The 18,706-nt window shown below is 38.6% G+C and overlaps 1 protein-coding gene across 1 annotated transcript; it reads right to left on the minus strand.

Annotated features, from left to right (window-relative positions):
• Positions 1 to 10,494: 10,494 nt before the first annotated feature.
• Positions 10,495 to 18,451, minus strand: LOC141564823 (uncharacterized). Its single transcript, XM_074307685.1, has 2 exons — positions 18,370 to 18,451; positions 10,495 to 11,508 (listed from the first exon to the last, which is right to left on the minus strand). Exon 2 carries the CDS (start codon positions 11,477 to 11,479, stop codon positions 10,652 to 10,654), a length of 828 nt encoding a protein of 275 aa, XP_074163786.1. The 5' UTR covers positions 11,480 to 11,508; positions 18,370 to 18,451; the 3' UTR covers positions 10,495 to 10,651.
• Between the last annotated feature and the right edge of the window lie 255 nt (positions 18,452 to 18,706).

Consider the following 18,706-nt stretch of genomic DNA (forward strand, 5'->3'; position numbering starts at 1 on the left):
TACTTAATCTTTTAATTATTCCACTTATTTGCCTGTCTGGACAACTAATTTCTCTTAATATTCTTCTATGTCTAGCTTCTATTTGTAGTCATGAATATACAACAATCCACCTTAATCACTATTTAACTTCTTTAATTTTTTTTTGGATTTAATTTTGGATTTGAATCTGATACAGGATCTAGATTAGGAGATTGTTTTTTTTCAAATTTTTCTTAGATTTTCCTAAATTTTTCAGACTTTCCCTTTCCCAAAATCAGCCTACTTTACCACTCCAAATCGTTCCCACTCATTTATAAGATTTTATTCTCAGTGTTGTCTCAAGCTCTTTTTTCTCATGTTCCTTTTACTATAACCTTCCCCCAAGGAAACTAAAAGACTGATGTGTTCAGTGTTAGTTCTTAATAAATTCAGTGTTAGTACTTAATAAATATTTATTCATTGAATGAATGATTGACTTACTTAACTGAGATTTCTTGTAGGTAGAAAGGCCTGATAGGAGTCTATGCTAACAATCAAAAAACATAGTAATTAGAATGATTCTACATAAGGTGTTGTCAGAAAAGATATAAATAAAGAGATGGATATCAGAAATGATATGGAAGTAGAGTCCACAAACTTTAATAAATTGGATTATAGAAAAGTAAAAAGGGAGGAGGACTTTAATAGCTGCAAGATGTCAAATGTGAGTAAAAGGGCAACTGGTAATATCACAGAGTGAAAATAACTTCCCTGGGTCTGTGAGTTAGAACAGTGCATAAATATAATATGTAAAACAATATAAATATTTATTTACTCATTAATATCATATTATAAGTACCTGAATGTAAAATGAGGATTGTTTCCTTTTCTTCAAAAAAACTTTGCATATTATAAGATTCTTAAATGGCAGAATGAACATATATTAGGAAACTGAAATTTGGCCAGCAACTATGAAATTATTATAAAGAAAGAATTTTCTCTCACAAGATAGCTCAAGCATTTAATCAATCAAAGATAATTCATGCATTTATTCAGTCAATCTCATGGAACTAATTATCTAAACAAAAATGCATATTTGGTTTAACTGTCACATTTTATATGAAAAAGTAACAATATTCAATTTCTTTTATGAAGTAGAAAAAAATTAGAGACAAAAGTCACCAGATTTGCTCCTGGACTCATGTTATCCAAACTTATGTGGAAAGGCATTATTAACTTTAAATGAGAGCTGTACTTCAAAAGTACAGGTCAAGACAGACATAGACTAGCACTTGACACTAATTTAACATGCTAGGCAACCAAAAGGTCAGCCACTCATTGGACATTATGGAGTTTTGGAGAAGAAAAATAAATATGTTTAGAACTGCCATTTTCCTTTCTGTCTGAGTTATTTGTTAAAGTTATCATTGGTTGATTGGCTTTATCCACGACCTCCAATTTCACTTCCTCTTTCCATTCCATTGGAACTGTGCTTGTAAAAGTTGGCAATGACTTGCTTATCAATCATAGGAAAGAATACTGTTCACAATTTCTATTTTTCTAAGTCTCTTCACTTTTTGAGAGTAAAGATATTAGTCATGAATGCCTTCCTTAACCCTTATTTCTCCTTGCTCATTTATTTGCTTAACTCTCAGGTCATTTCTGTGATTTCTTTCAGGGACTATCATTAGTTTTCTCCCTGTTAATTATGAGCATCCACAAGAATCAAACTGGTTCTGTATTTTCATCCTTTCAAAGGCAGAGTACATATGGATAGCATGCTCTATTTTGTACCAAGAAGTGAATTCAAATCCTATATAAAACCTTATGTTTATATAATCAAATTATTTAATTTCTCTGATATTCTCTATATTTCTTTCTTTTTTTATTATATATTTTTTATAATATTATTCCTTGTATTCATTTCTCCAAATTATCCCCTCTACTCCCTCCCCCCGATGACAGGCAATCCCATAAATTTTACTTGTGTTACAATATAACCTAGATACAATACATGTGTGTAAATACCATTTTCTTGTTGCACAATAAGCATTAGATTCCGAAGGTACATGCAACTTGGGCAGACAGATATTAGTGCTAACAATTTACATTCATTTCCCAGTGTTTCTTCTCTGGGTGTAGCTACCTCTGTCCATCATTGATCAACTGGAAGTGAGTTGTATCTTCTTTATGTTGAAGATTTCCACTTCCATCAGAATACATCCTCATACAGTATTGTTGTTGCAGCGTACAGTGATCTCCTGGTTCTGCTCATTTCACTCAGCATCAGTTGATTTAAGTCTCTCCAGGCCGCTCTGTATTCCTCCTGCTGGTCATTTCTTACAGAGCAATAATATTCCATAACCTTCATATACCATAATTTACCCAACCATTGTCCAATTGATGGACATCCATTCATCTTCCAGTTTCTAGCTACAACAAAAAGAGCTGCCACAAACATTTTGACACATATATGTCTCTTTCCGCTCTTTAGTATTTCTTTGGGATATAATCCCAATAACAGCAATGCTGGGTCAAAGGGTATGCACAGTTTGATAGCTTTTTGGGCATAGTTCCAAATTGCTCTCCAGAATGGCTGGATTCTTTCACAACTCCACCAGCAATGTATTAGTGTCCCAGTTTCCCCACATCCCCTCCAACATTCATCATTATTTGTTCCTGTCTTAGCCAATCTGATAGGTGTGTAGTGGTCTCTCAGAGTTGTCTTAATTTGCATTTCTCTAATCAGTAGTGATTTGGAACACTCTTTCATGTGAGTGGATATAGTTTCAATTTCTTCCTCTGAGAATTGTCTGTTCATATCCTTTGACCATTTATCAATTGGAGAATGGTTCGGTTTCTTATAAATTAGGGTCAGTTCTCTATATATTTTGGAAATGAGACCTTTGTCAGAACCTTTGCTTTTAAAAATATTTTCCCAGTTTGTTACTTCCCTTCTAATCTTGTTTGCATTAGTATTATTTGTACAGAAACTTTTTAGTGTGATATAATCGAAATCTTCTAATTTGTGATCAATAATGATCTCTAATTCTCCCCTGGTCATAAATTCCTTCCTCCTCCACAAGTCTGAGAGGTAGATTATCCTCTGTTCCTCTAATCTATTTATTATCTCCCTCTTTATGCCTAAATCATGGACCCATTTTGATCTTATCTTGGTATATGGTGTTAAGTGTGGATCCATATCTAATTTCTGCCATACTAATTTCCAGTTTTCCCAACAGTTTTTTCCAAATAATGAATTTTTATCCCTAATGTTGGTATCTTTGGGTTTGTCAAAGATTAGATTGCTATAGATGTACCCTTTTTTGGCCTTTGTATCTAATCTGTTCCACTGATCTAACGGTCTATTTCTTAGCCAATACCAAATGGTTTTGGTGACTGCTGCTATATAATATAGCTTTAGATCAGGTACACTTAGACCACCTTCCTCTGAGGTTTTTTTTCATTAGTTCCCTTGCAATTCTCGACCTTTTATTCTTCCATATGAATTTTGTTGTTATTTTTTCTAGGTCATTGAAATAGTTTCTTGGGAGTCTGATTGGTATAGCACTAAATAAATAGATTAGTTTGGGGAGTATTGTCATCTTTATTATATTCGCTCGGCCTATCCAAGAGCACTGAATGTCTTTCCAATTATTTAAATCTGATTTTATTTTTGTGGCAAGTGTTTTTTAATTTTTCTCATATAATTCCTGACTTTTCTTTGGTAGATGGATTCCCAAATACTTTATACTCTCAACATTTGTTTGGAATGGAATTTCTCTTTGTATCTCTTGCTGTTGCATTTTGTTAGTGATATATAAAAATGCTGAGGATTTATGTGGATTTATTTTGTATCCTGCCACTTTGCTGAAATTTTGAATTATTTCTAGTAGCTTTTTAGCAGAGTCTTTGGGGTTCTCTAAGTATACCATCATGTCATCTGCAAAAAGTGATAATTTGATTTCCTCATTTCCTACTCTAATGATCTGAATCTCTTTCTCGGCTCTTATTGCCGAGGCTAGTGTTTCTAGTACTATATTGAATAGTAATGGTGATAGTGGGCAACCTTGTTTCACTCCTGATCTTACTGGGAAAGGTTGCAGTTATTTCTATTGCATATTATGCTTAATGACGGTCTTAAATATATGCTCCTGATTATTCTAAGGAATAGTCCATTTATTCCTATACTCTCAAGAGTTTTTAGTAGGAATGGATGTTGGATTTTGTCAAATACTTTTTCTGCATCTATTGAGATGATCATATGGTTCTTATTAATTTGATTATTAATATATTCAATTATACTAATAGTTTTCCTAATATTAAACCAGCCCTGCATTCCTGGAATAAATCCTACTTGATCATAGTGTATTATCTTGGAGATGATTTTCTGAAGTCTTTTTGCTAATATCTTATTTAAGATTTTAGCATCAATATTCATTAAGGAGATTGGTCTATAATTTTCTTTCTCAGTTTTGGCTCTACCTGGTTTACGTATCAGTACCATGTCTGTGTCATATAAGGAGTTTGGTAGGACTCCTTCATCCCCTATTTTTTCAAATAATTTATATAACATTGGGGCTAATTGTTCTTTAAATGTTTGGTAGAATTCACATGTGAATCCATCTGGTCCTGAGGATTTTTTCCTGGGGAGTTGATTAATAGCTTGTTCTATTTCTTTTTCTGAAATGGGACTATTTAAGCAATTTATTTCCTCCTCTGTTAATCTAGGGAGCCTATATTTTTGGAGGAAGTCATCCATTTCACTTAAGTTATCAAATTTATTGGCATAAAGTTGGGCAAAGTAACTCTAATTTCCTCTTCATTGGTAGAAAGATCCCCCTTTTCATTTGTAAGACTAACACTTTGATTTTCCTCTTTCTTTTTTCTGATCAGATTTACCAAAGGTTTATCTATTTTATTGGCTTTTTCATAAAACCAACTCTTGGTTATATTTATTAATTCAATAGTTTTTTACTTTCAATATTATTGATTTCTCCTTTTAATTTTTGTATTTCAAGTTTAACTTTTGGTTGGGGGTATTTAATTTGGTCTTTTTCTAGCCTTTTAAGTTGCAAGCCCAATTCGTTAATCTTCTCTTTCTCTATTTTCTTCAAATAAGCCTCTAAAGATATAAAATTTCCCCTTATTACTGCTTTAGCTGCATCCCAAAGATTTTGGTATGATGTCTCATCATTGTCATTATCTTGGGTGAAATTATTGTTTCTATAATTTGATCTTTCACCCAGTCATTCTTTAAGATGAGATTATTCAGTTTCCAATTACTTTTTGGTCTATTTACCCCTAACTTTTTACTGAATGTATCTTTTATTACATTGTGGTCTGAGAAGAAGGCATTTATTATTTCTGCCTTCCTACATTTAATTTTGAGATCTTTATGTCCTAATATATGGTCTATTTTTGTATAGAATCCATGAACTGCTGAGAAGAAAGTATATTCCTTTCTACTGCCATTCAGTTTTCTCCAAAGGTCTATCATACCTAGTTTTTCTAATGTTCTATTTACTTTTTAAATTTCTTTCTTGTTTGTTTTATGGTTTGATTTGTCTAAATCTGAGAGTGCAAACTTGAGATCTCCCACTATTATGGTTTTACTGTCTATTTCTTCTTGCAACTCTCTTAAATTTTCCTTTAGAAAGTTAGATGCTATACCACTTGGTGCATATATGTTTAGTATCGATATGGCTTCATTATTTATGCTACCTTTCAGCAGAATATAGTTTCCTTCCTGATCTCTTTTAATTATATCAACTTCTGCTTTTGCTTGATCTGAGATAAGGATAGCTACCCCTGCTTTTTTGGCTTTACCTGAAGCATAATAGATTCTGCTCCAACCTTTTACCTTTACTCTGTATGTATCTCCCTGCTTTAAGTGTGTTCACTGCAGACAACATATTGCAGGGTTCTGATTTTTGATCCAATCTGCTATCCCTCTCCGTTGATGGGATTGTTCATCCCATTCACATTTACAGTTAAAATTACTAATTCTGTATTTCCTGCCATCATATTATCCCCAGATTATGCTTTTTCCCTTGACGCCCCTGATCCCCCTCCCCGATATTTAATTTACAGACCCCCCTTGTGACGCACAACCCTCCCTTTTTTTTAAGTATCCCTCCCCCCCTCCCTCCAAGTCCCTTCTCTTATTCTCCTTTTCCTTTTCCCTTTTTCTCTCCCCCATTTTAATGAGGTGAGAGAAAATTCTCTGAAAAACAAAAATGTTAATTATTTACTCTATGAGCCTCTCCTGATGAGAGTAAGATTCACACAATGATTCTCCCCCTTAATAAATTCCCTCAGATATGGTGTATTTTCTATGCCTCTTCATGGGATGTAGTTTCCCTCTTTTTATCATTCCTTCCCCTTTTTCTGAAACGACCTCCTTCCCTTTACTACACCCCCCCTTTTTTTCTTTTATATCAGTAAAATCAAATTATCCTTGAGTACTTTTTATATACCCACAACAGAGTTACAGTTCTCAAGGGTTCTGTGTACCTTTTTCTGTGTCTCTTCAGTCTTGTGGATGTAGATCAAATTTTTTGTTTAAGTCTGCTTTTTTTCTTAGAAACATATAGAATTCCTCTATTTCATTGAATGACCATCTTCTTCCATGGAAAAAGATGCTAAACTTAGCTGGGTAGTTCATTCTTGGTTGCAGTCCTTGATCTTTTGCATTACGGATTATCAGGTTCCAGGACTTTCTATCTTTTAATGTGGAGGCAGCCAGATCTTGAGTGACCCTTATTGTGGCACCTTGGTATTTAAATTGTTTTTTTCTAGCTGCTTGCAGGATTTTCTCCTTTGTGTGGTAATTCTGCAGCTTAGCCACAATATTCCATGGTGTTCTTTTTTTAGGGTCTATTTCAGAAGGAGTTGGATGAATTCTTTCCACATCTACTTTCCCTTCTGTTTCTATTATCTCTTGACAGTTCTCTTTGATAATTGCCTGTAAAATAGAATCTAGGCTCTTTTTTTGGTCATAGTTTTCTGGAAGTCCAATGATCTTCACATTATCTCTCCTAGATCTATTTTCCAGGTCTATAGATTTTCCCAGTAAGTATTTGACGTTGTTCTCCAGCTTCTCATTTTTTTTGTTTTCTTTGGCTGATTCTTGGGTTCTCTGTGAATCATTCATTTCTATTTGTTCCATCCTGACTTTTAAGGAGTTATTTCCTTCTTTCACAGTTTTTAGTTCTTTTTGTAAAAGCCCAATTTCGTTTTTAAATGAATTATTTTGCTGTATTGATTTTTTTTCCATTTCCCTAATTTTTGTTTTTTGAGAATTATTTTCTTTTTCCAATTCAGAAATTCTATTTTCTTGAGACTTTTTTATCTTCTCCAATTCAGAAATCCTACTTTCCTGTGATTTTTTAACCTTTTCTAATTCACAAATTTTGTTTCCCTGCATCTCCTGTGAATTCTTTATTTTTTCCAACTCCAATTTCAGGACGTAGTTATTCTCTATCATAGCTTCCCTTTCCTTTCCCCATTTTTCTTCAAGCTTTCTTAACTTTTTAATAGTCTCATCTAGGAGAGAGTTATGTGATGGGGGGCAGGAACCGTTCCCCTTTAGGTTGTTATCTGCTGTCTCTCTGCTGTTAACTTCCTCGGGGTTGGATACCCGCTATTTCTCTGTGTAGTAGGAATCTATGGTTTTTCTGGCTTTTTTGTTCATATTTAAAAAATCTTTTGGGGTCTGTTCATGGGTTAGGAAATTATTTATTTACTTCTTTACCAGCTTACTCCCAGAACGGATGGATGCAGCGGCTCTTGTGCCTGAGCTAAGATAGAGCTCTGGGAGAGAGTTCCCCACCCCCTCCCTGGAAGTGCCTCAGAGGTGACTAGCACTGCTGTGCCCCGAGGGCGCTGTGTTTTAGTGGCTTCCCTGAGGTTGAGATTGAACAGTAAATATGGCACAAAGCCTAGCCTATGAGTCCAGGTGGGGAGTGGATGTCTGCAGCAGGTGACATGAAAAGCCCCTGTGCTCAAACTGGAAGTGTCTGCCAGAAACCGAGGTCCCTAGTTCAAAGATTCCGCTTCTCTGGGACTTCCGGATCTGAGTTCCACTCCCTCCAGCTAAGCTAGGCAATGTGTGTTGCCTTGGGCCGTATCCACCCACTTGTCAATCTCTTAACTATTCTCAGGTGGTAGCTGAGGCCACACCCCCTGGTGCCGAGATCTCCTGAGTCACCCCCAGGGTCCGGGGAAAATCTAATCTCTCTGAGTTTTTTAAAAGTATTTTAGCTTTCTCTTCTGAACTGCTATATGATAAGCAGAGAAGAGCTAACGGCCTGTGCCAGATTCCTTTATCTCAGTGGCTTCTCTGATCCCAGAGCCCTTCCCAGCTCGATTGATGCAGTATGCTAGCACCCAGCTGTCTGTGCTGGCCTCTCTTCTTCCTCCCCTGGGAACTGACCTTTTCTGTTGCAACTCCAGATTCTCTTCAGCTGGTAAGTCGTGCTTCCAGTCCTTGTGGTATCTATCAGTCCAGGGCTATTTGTGAGGCTGATTTATCTAATTCGTTGTGAGGGAGTGAGGACGTTCACAGAGTCGTGTGTTTCTTCTCCGCCATCTTGGCTCCGCCCCCCAGAAACTATTTTTCAAGGAGTTATTTTCTTTTCCTATTTTGTCAAATCTATTTTGTAAGGTATTATAGGCTTTTACCATTTCATTAAATCTATTTGGTAAATCGTTTTCTTTAGATAATGTTTCTTTTTGAAACCCTCTTGCAAAATTTTCATTTCCTTTCCTTATCTTTCTTCTCGTTTCAAGTTCCTTTTTGAATTCTTCCAAGAGAGGCTTGTGAGATGGGGACGAATTCCTATCATTTGGGATCACATCTGGAAATGACCTACTTTTAGTGTCCTCAGAGTTTGAAATCTCTTGTTCTCTTTCTCCATAAAAAACTATGCTGAGAGTTCTTTTTGCTTATTGTTTTTTAAGATTGAGGTCTGTTTTAGACAAAGGGGGGATTGTCCAAGCTTCCTCTATTAGGCTAAGTTGGGTCAGTGCTGTCTAACTTCTGGTGCTAGTTGGGCATGGCCAGGGCCCAAGATTTTCTGGGGTTGAGCGGCTGATTTGCCTTTTGCATTTGTGTTGGATGTTTTCCAGCTAATATGCTGATTTATCGGCTTGTAACAAGGACAGAGGAGCCAGCACTGCTATAGATTCCTCCTGCTAGATTCCTTGGTGCCTGAAGCCCACACCACCCTGGAGGGGGGGGAGGTCTGCATTACCAGTGCTTGGCCTACTTCCCACAGTGGTCAATTGAAGCAGACCTTTTCTGGAGATCTTTAAAATTATCTTCTGGCGGAAATATGTCACACTGCAAATACTTGTGGGTTCTGTCACTTCAAAACCAGATCAAAGGCTCGATTTGCTGTTAATTTGAGGGATATGTGAGAGAGCTCTGATAAAGTCATGTCTCCTCTCTTGCCATCTTGGCTCTTCCACCCCCAGGACAATTTTCCTAAATTACTTCTTGCATTTTTGTTTCAAGGTTCTTTTTTAGGTCACAATTGTCATGCAGTCCAATTTTCTCTTCTTAAATCTGTTCTCCAGATCTGTTTTTTAACTTTTATTTCACATTTGGTTCTCTTTGTTTTGAATCTCTAAAATCTATCCTTTCTGTTATTTCCTGGTTTGTCTTAACTTTTTTGTCTTGTACTTGCTCCATCCTCATTATCAAAGAATTATTTTCATCTTGAGACTATTTCTCCTTTCCAAGTTGGTTTCCTTTTTTGTTTCATAAGCTTTTGGTTTTCCTTGCACGGATTTTTTTTTTTTTTTTTTTTGGTTAGTTTTTCCTTAGTGTCTCTGATTTGACTTTTAAATTCTTGTTTGAGTTGTATACATTCTCTTTGGATTTGGGGCCATTTCAGGTTACTCTTTGAGATAAAAGCTCTTTTACTTAATCGTCCTCCTCTTAAAATGAACTCTCAGCTTCCCTGTTGCCATAATGTTCCTATGGTGGGATTCTTCTTAGCTGGTGCATTTTTTAAAAAAGATTTAATACTATTTTAAGGACCTCTACTTGTGTTGTAAAGGGATGGTTCCTCATGCTTCCTCTTCAGATGTGCCCTCTGTCCAGAAACCCCAAACTCTCTGACCCAGAAGCACAAACCAAGAGCATGCCCTCTTGGGTGTACCAGCACTCTGTACTGGCAGCCAATAGCATCCCAGCCCCTGCGTCTGCTCCCACCAGGATGTGGTTCCTTCTTGTCAGGGCCACTTCCTCAGGTCCTCAGTGGCCCAGCTGTTGCCATCCTAATCAGCCCAGCTTCACTTATTCTCCAGGAGGCTCACAACTTCAACTTGATTTGACTGTGAGATAAAAGTTTCTGTGGTTTTTGCTGAAGCTCCAGCCAATATCTAGCCAGGCCAAGGGTCCCCACTTCTTTTTTCGGTGGATTTAGCCTAGTGATGATAGTTCAGACAGGAAAATCCTCAGTCCAATGGCTTTCTTCCCATCTTTGGGGCTGTGTCTAAAGGACCTCCATTCTACCCCAATTTTTTTTTTTTATTTTAATGTCTAAATTTGATCGGCAGCATAATTTTGTCAAGCCTGTAGGCAAAATAGGCAGTGCTGTAAGTTAGCATATTTTTGATGATACTTCTAGACTCCTCCATTTAAAGAAAGAAACTTTTTAAAGAAACCCCAAAAGGGGCATTATTAGCCAGAATGGCCTCCCTGGGTTGTTTGGGAGGAATGGGAGTGGATGACAAAGGCAGGGTTCACTTTACCCCTCCTCTTTTGAGTTGTAATGAGTTTGGCAAGGCGGGATAGGGTGGATTTTTGTTGTTTGGAGCATTCTCCTAGTATCATTTCTGAGTCATCTTTGTAGCTACACTCTGGAATAGTGCTGGAGTCAGGGTTGGAGATAGGCTGTACTTTAGGTCTTATATTAATGGCACTGGTTCTGACAGGGCTGGGGGGATTAGCATTTTCTGGACAAGACCATTCTTCTTGGAGCATTTCTGCAGCAAGTTTCCGAACACATTTTGGTGTACTGGTGTCCCGAAGGCGAAAGACAGGGTCCAGTGGGGTACTGTTGGAGAGAGGGCTAAGGGCAGTTTCCTCTTTAGATCTTAGTTTCTTAAATGCACTGAATTTTTCAGGGTGGTTGGGACCGGCTTTTTCAGAGCATAATTCCTGAGGCCTGATGGTGGAGGTGAGGGCCTTGGGGACAGCCTTGGGTGAAGTTTCTGATTCATTTGTGAAAATAGGATGGACTTTGCTGTTCCTGTTTGGAGCTCTGTGTGTTTTTTCAGCACAGGATGCAGAACGAGGGGGTGGATTAATCAAAATCAAAAGAAGAGCCAGGGCCTTAGGAGGAATGTCAAAGCCTAAATGTCTCATCCACCAAGGGGCCCCAGCGTTCCTCTCCTTCCTTGGTGAGCTCACAGGAATATTGTGCCCCTGGCTCCTGAGGTCGGAGGGTTGCTGAATATTTTCCAAATACAAGGCAAAAATACGGTGACGGGGACCTGAGCGTCTCATTGCTTTTGCCTGTTGCTCCTCGACCAAGTCTGTGAATGAAGAAGGGACCATATGAGCAAAGGTGAAGGAATCAGGAATTGTGGGTAGCAAAGAGCAGCAGCTCTGAGATTGTGATTGGCCAAGGAGTGATTCCTGGCCTTTGGTGGGCAACTGGACCTTTATCAATGTGCTCTTGCCTATGCTCTCCCTTATCACACACTTGGAGGAACCCCAAGAGACAACTTCATTACTTCCAATTTTTTCTGGTAAACCACTTATTTGTACAGAGTTGTTTGTATGGAATCACCCCCTTATACTGGAAACTCCTTCAAACCAGGGCCCGGCTTGGGCAATTCTTGTATCCCCCCACTGCTTACTATGGAGCTTGACCCACTCTAGATAAGAAATGTTTATTGACTGTGGCCTCTACTTATTCTTTCCCCTTTCTCTCTCCTAAACTCTCTGTACTCTGATTTCTCACATTCTCATTGGATTGAGTTTTACTAAGTGAAATGCAAAGTTACTATGATAACCTCCAAAGGACAAAAGTGAATGATCCCTTTGTGAATATAATTTCAATTAATTTAATATTGAGCCCAAGTTACATTTTAAAATTTTTCTTTTACATTTTTTAATGTAAAGATTTTTTAAAAGATGTTTGCTTTGTAGGTTCTTTCCCCATCCACAAATTAAGAAACCACATATGAAATTATCCAAAACATTTTCATAAATTTGTGAAAAAACATAGACCTCCCACCCTAATGAAAATAGAACCCTGAAGAGAAATTATTTTAAAAATAGAGAGATTAAGAAAAAAATGAGAATGCTTCAATCTGTATTCACACATAATCAATCCTTCTCTGTGAATGAATAAGATTTTTTATCATAAGTCCTTTAGAGTAGTTGTACAAGATTTTGTGAGTGAGAACCATTAAAATCCTTTACTCCTGATCTCCCTAGAACCTTGCTATCATTTCATATACAGCATATTTCGCTTTGTTCGTGGAGTATTTTTCAGGTTTTTCCCCCCCATGGGAACATTCAGCTCATCATTTCCCAGAGAACAATGATATTCCAATAGATAAACACTTCAAAAATTGCTTTTACTATTACTATTGCTTTCCCCTCATTTATTCTCTCTCTCCTTTCACTCTCTCTTCAAACATGTTTTGCTATTGACCACTGACTCTCTTCTTTTATCATCCCTCTCCCATATTCTATTGCCCTCCCATTTTCCTGCAGGCTAAGATAGATTTCCATAGACCTATTGAGTATTTATGATGTCTCTTATTTGAGCCACTTCTGATGAGAGTAATGTTCTCTCAATCTCTCCTCTCCTTCTTCAATGAAAAAGCCTTTTTTTTTTTTCTTTTTCTTATGGCACATAATTTGCAGCACTCCACTTTTTCCTTTCCCTTTTCCCAGTACGTTCCTGTCTCACTCCCTGTCATCATTTTTTAAAAAAGATATTATTCCTTCATACTTCACGCACATTCGTTATCCCCTGGCCATGTATATTCCTTCTAACAGCCAGAATATTGGGAATGTCCTAAGGAGTTACAAGTATCATTCTTCTATGTCGGGATACAAACATATACAGGTTAAACCACGGCCAGGGATATTCATCCTGCCTCAATCTCTCTTGAGCTCTTTCCCCCAATTCCCATGTAATATCTAATGGACATTTTGAACCAGATGGCCAATTGCACTGGATCCTCAAGATGTCCAAAACAGAATCTGTTCTTTTTCTCCTACCCTCTGTTCTCTTCTGAAATTCCCTTTTTTGTCACCCAGGTTTGCAGGCTCAGTCATCCACTACTCTTCCCTTAGCTCAGCCCACATGTCTTCCAACGACTTAGTCATCTTTTAATTCCTTACTAGGTGACATTTTTACAATAGTAGTTTTTTTGTTTGTTTTTTGTTTTTGTTTTTTCCCTTCTTTTCTCCCATAGATATCAGCCTGGTGACCGTGTACACCTCTGTCCTAAACTCTTCTGATAGCCTCATTGTTCCATTAGGATTATGCCTTCTGACATTTTTTATATACTCTGTATTTACTTGGCATATTCTAGTTTGTGTACTTCTGGCCCTCTCTCTTAAGATGAATTTGGGGGGAGGTGTCTTATTGAATACAGTGACTGACATAAGAATAATCATTGCTATTTATTTAGTGATTGACCCTCAGCCTGAGGAAATAATTTGGTTTCTTTGCACCATGATGAATTCCAGGAATTTCCTGAGGAAAAATACTGTCATCAAATAAGTACTGAGGACTCTGCTTCCAACATCCCATCTTCCCAGCTAAAGGAGTATCAAGCAGCCCAAAAAAGACTTAATCTCTCATTGGACACAAGTCAGCTATTGCTTTTCATTGTCCAATACGTTTTGATAAAAAATGATCCATTTCTAGAGGTCCCTTTCCCTGTTTCCTCCTTTTCCCATTCCATCTCTCCCCTCTCCTCCCCATTAAAAGTAATCCAAAGTCAGCAACTGAGAAATTCCTTTTAACAACTATGGAAGAAATAGAGGTTGAAACTTTGTAGGCAAATTGTCAGTATAAAGAAGAATTTTTAAAATTTGAAAAATAAAGAAGAAAGCTTTAAAGCTCAAAAACAAGGGCACAAAATTTCTGAAAATTCTAATATTCTTTGAATTGACAATATCCTACATACTAGTCAGGCCTACAGTCCACGGGCTCCCATCCCTGCTTCTTCTTTCCCTTTAACATTTACTCATAGTCTTTTACTCAAATCCACAAGATCTAAGGGGACAAAGTAACTACAATGTGGGCCTGAAGGGCAAGATTGAGCAACTTGAAAGCCCTAACCTTGAAAGCTTCTACCCTGGAATAGCCTTTCTTAACCCTTTCAGTGCCTTGAAACATACCAGCTCTAAGAAGAAATGACAGATTGGCTACCCAAGCACAGGGAGAAAAGGATTTTCCATACCTACCTGGGATATCTACAAGTAGGATAAGCAATCTTTTCCACCCCCCCTTCCAATTAAAACAAGTAATGGAATATATATTCCTTTTGAGATTTGCAGAGAACTTTTTCTATGAATTTAAAATATGGTTTGGAGTTTTGTGGGATAGGTAGGCTCCAGTACTTGTCTGAAGGTTAATTGTCAGAAAAAAGTTAAAATCTTTGATACTGCTCTGCCTCATCTCGTCTCCAGCTAAGGGATCCCCACATCTCTCATGGCATGATAAGATATAAGGGGCTTAAATCTGTGATTTATGCAATGATTGTTACTCACATCTTTTAAAGAAAGTCATAAAGGTTATGGGGTTGACTTGAAATCAATTCTTTGGGGGTTCGATTCCTTCCTTTCTCATTTAGGCTTTAATGAACACAGGTTGCTCAAATGTATGAAAACTTGAATCCCCCCAATGGGGGGCTATTGCTCTAAATGAAGACCTGGAGGCAGTCTCAGGGTCACATCAGGGAGAGGGAGAGCAAACCTCTCCCTTGTGCCACCTGCACTGCACTCCATAGCCTTTCCCCCTATACATCTCCTTTGATCCTTACATCAACCCTGTGAGGAAACAGAGGCAAATGGGAAATGGTTTGCCTCAGGGACACTGAGTTTGAAACGCAGTCATCCAGACTCCCAGGCCCACATCATTCTTAAGAACCGAGGAGCTTCTTCAGATTAACAACAAACAAAAAGCCATTTTCTTTGTGGTGAGTCTCAGATGGTTTGAGTAATCTCCTCAGAGTCTATAGAAGAGTTGTCTCCCTTAAGTTCTCCCATGTATCCCAGCTGCTTCCCCAATGAGGACAGACCACAAGCATCTTGTCCAGCTCCTATTGCTGTCACAAGCAATGTCTCTCTCATTCATCTCTACTCCCAGTGGCTTCCCACAAACATACATACTTCCCCCCAATACAAACTCCCTCACTCTTCTTCCTAGACATATTCGGCTGTCCCCACTCCAGAATAGTGAGTATCATGGAGTCTCTTACCTGAAAGAGCTCCGAGATGCAAAACCCAAGGCAGCCCCTTAGGTGGTGAAGTATGAAGTGATACCTCTCTGTCCCTCTGTCTGTCTCTCTCTCTCCCTTTCTCTCTCTTTCCCACTCTCTTTCTCTCTCTCCTCTTTCCCTCCCTCTCTCCTCTCTTGCTCTTTCTCTCCCTCTCTCTCTCCCTTTCCTTCTCCCTCTCTCTCCCTTTTTCCACACTCTCTCTCTCACAACCTTTCTCAGTTTTCTCTCACACTTTTTATTCACTGTTTCTCTCTCGCCACTCTCTCTTTCCCTAAGCCTCTCTTTCCCTCTCTCTCCTCTCTCTCTTATCTCTATTTTCTACACCGCACTCTCTCCTCTCCCTCTCCTTTCCCTCTCCTCTCCCTTTCCTCCTCCTCACTCTCTCCCTCTCCTCCGCCTCTCTGCTCTCTATCTATCCCTGTCTCCTGTCTGGGCTCTGGTGGTCTCTCTCTCCGCTCAATCTCTCACTCTCACATTCTCTATCTCGCCTGCTCTCTCTCCCACACAGAGCACGGCTCTTGGGACTCCTGGTCTTTTATCCCCATAATGCTTTTTGAGGTCATCATGACATCACATACCATTTTCCTATGATATCATTTCCCTCCCTCCAATCAGCTCTCTCATTGCAGATAGGATTCTTCATGCAGAGACAGGAAGCTTATTCCTGACTTACTTTCCTGAACCCAAGCCCCTGAGCCTTCATTGGGTTTCAAACGCTTTCCCACTAATTCTCAATAAACAGTTTTGCCATTTTCCCCCTAGCATGCATCTTTACCAAACATGAAAAACATCTCCGACTCTGAAATTGTAAAATTCTAGTCTGAGTATCCATTAGGAAGAAAATACATTTCTTCCTAATAGATAGATAGATAGATAAAGGGAATTTAATAGTTTGAATGTAAAATTTTTCAATTTAGCTTTTTTTTCTTTCCCTCTATGGTTCATGTCCAATCAAGGAGAGATAATGTGGCTTTTTTATTAATAGGGCAAAGAATTTTTCATCTTCCCCCTCTTCTTCTTAACAGTCCTTACCTCCATCCACACCTTTTTCTCAAACATCATTTTTGTTCGGATTCTTACAAGGTGCTAAGTCATTGGAATGGATATCATCCAATGGTTCAGTAGGATTGCTCTGATCTTACAAGGAGATGTTATGAGCCAGAACTTGAGACCAAGTATTTATGTACTCATGTACTTAGTTCACACCTTTAAAGGAGTTCTCTCATTGGTTCACAAATTAGACTTCATGTCTTTTAGAGACCATAGGAAAGGACAGGCCCACTCTCTGAGAGAAGACTCAGAGCCAGGATTCAGTGGGAAGATTCACAAGTCCTGGAGATTCACAAGTCCAGGAGATGCACAAGTCTAAAGAAACAGCCTGCTCATGGACTTCCAGGACATTCAGAACTAGGATTGAGTTCCCGGAGATTCAGAAGGTAGAAGCCCACAATACCATACTCTTGGAGGCCGAGTCTGATTAATTCCCATTTTGACATTTGTGCTGGCTGGAGAATATGGACAAGAGCTCTCGGGAATCAAGGAGAGAGATAGGGCTCTAAGAAAATGAAGTGGACACAGAAAAAGATTCAGGATTTGGAAGGGTACAATAAAGGATCCTGACTGTAACTCTTGTCTGCAAGAGGTGATTATTGGCACTTAACTGAAAGCAAGGCTGCCTCCAGAACCTCCCCAACAAATCCGAGCCCAGAGAACGATTACCATTTAAAGAACAGAAAATGACATTTGGGGGCCTAATTTGGGGCAGACAGGATCCTGAGTTCGGTGCAAAAAACCTCTGATCTTGATCCAATGGAAAAGTCTCTCTGACCCAGAAATTAGGGTGAGTACAACAAGGAAACTTGGCTAAAGAGCTAATGTAGAATTTCAACTAAATGGGGCAGATGTTTAGAAAATAGCCTTCTGTTTCTGTTGAAGGAAAATGTTTAGAGAGCATTGTCAAGTTATGAAAAGCCAAGCATTGGTTATAATTTTGAAGGAGATCACAGAACTTTTAGAAACTGTGCTGGTCATATGTCCTTGTTTTTGTATGGAAAAAAATTGGATCTAGATGAATGGGAATTAGTAGGAGAGTAAGTAGGTGAACACTGCAATTCCAATCCAAAGTCTATTTCGAAAGATATACTTCATACATACAATTTAATTCAAGTGGCTTTACAAAGTGTTAGACTAAAGAAAAGGAAGAAAGAACAGGAGGAGGATCATCCAACTAAACTAGGTGAAAAGGATGAGTCAGGTAACAATTGAGTTAAGTACAATGCTGAGCAACAGGAGCATTTCCCATCTCCTCCTCCCTCAATTAACCCTTCATGGATAGAGGAAAGAGGAGGAGGGGAAGAGGCAGTGACACAAACAGCTGTGAAGCAGCCTATGACAAAATTAGAAAAAGCAATGGTTAAGGCTAAGGGAGAAGGACAGAATATATGGGATGTTATAGATGCATTCCCTGTGATGAGAGCTTGACTCCTCAGGTCAAAAACGGAGAAGATACACTCCTTCTGATGTGGATAAAATTAAGGATTTGAAGAAAGATATCACTCTTTATGGGGCCCCATCATCTTATGTTAAGATGTTACTAGATAATTTTTCTTATGAAATCCTAACCCCTAATGATTGGAAATCCATAGCTAGGACATGTTTAGAACTTAGACAAACTTGTTGTGGCTTTTGGAGTATCATGAATTATGTAGGATTCAAGTCAGTGCAATAGGGAAACAGGAGTTAACACACAATTGACTTTTGACCAACTAGCAAGTGAAGGTCAGTATGGAGAGAATAGATCCAGTGACTTCCCACAAACATACATATCTCCCCCCCGCCCCAAATACAAACTCCCTCATTCCTTCTCCTAGACATATTCGGCTGTCCCGCCTCCAGAATAGTGAGTATGATGGAGTCTCTTACCTGAAAGAGCTTCTCCGAGATGCAAAACACAAGGCAGTCCCTTGGGTGGTGAAGTTTGAGGTGATACCTCTCTGTCCTTCGATCCTCTCTATCTCTCGCTCTCTCCTCTCCTCCGCCTCTCTCCTCTCTATTGCTCTCTCCTCTCCTCCGCCTCTCTCCTCTCTATCTATCACTCTCTCCTCTCCTCCGCCTCTCTCCTCACTATCGCTCTCTCCTCTCCTCCGCCTCTCTCCTCTCCTCCGCCTCTCTCTTCTCTATCTATCGCTGTCTCTTGTTTGGGCTCTGGCGCTCTCTATCTCCGCTCAATATCGCACTCTCACACTATCTCGCCTGCTCT

Source organism: Sminthopsis crassicaudata, chromosome 3 (genome assembly GCF_048593235.1).
Source record: "Sminthopsis crassicaudata isolate SCR6 chromosome 3, ASM4859323v1, whole genome shotgun sequence".
Lineage (NCBI taxonomy): Eukaryota > Metazoa > Chordata > Mammalia > Dasyuromorphia > Dasyuridae > Sminthopsis > Sminthopsis crassicaudata.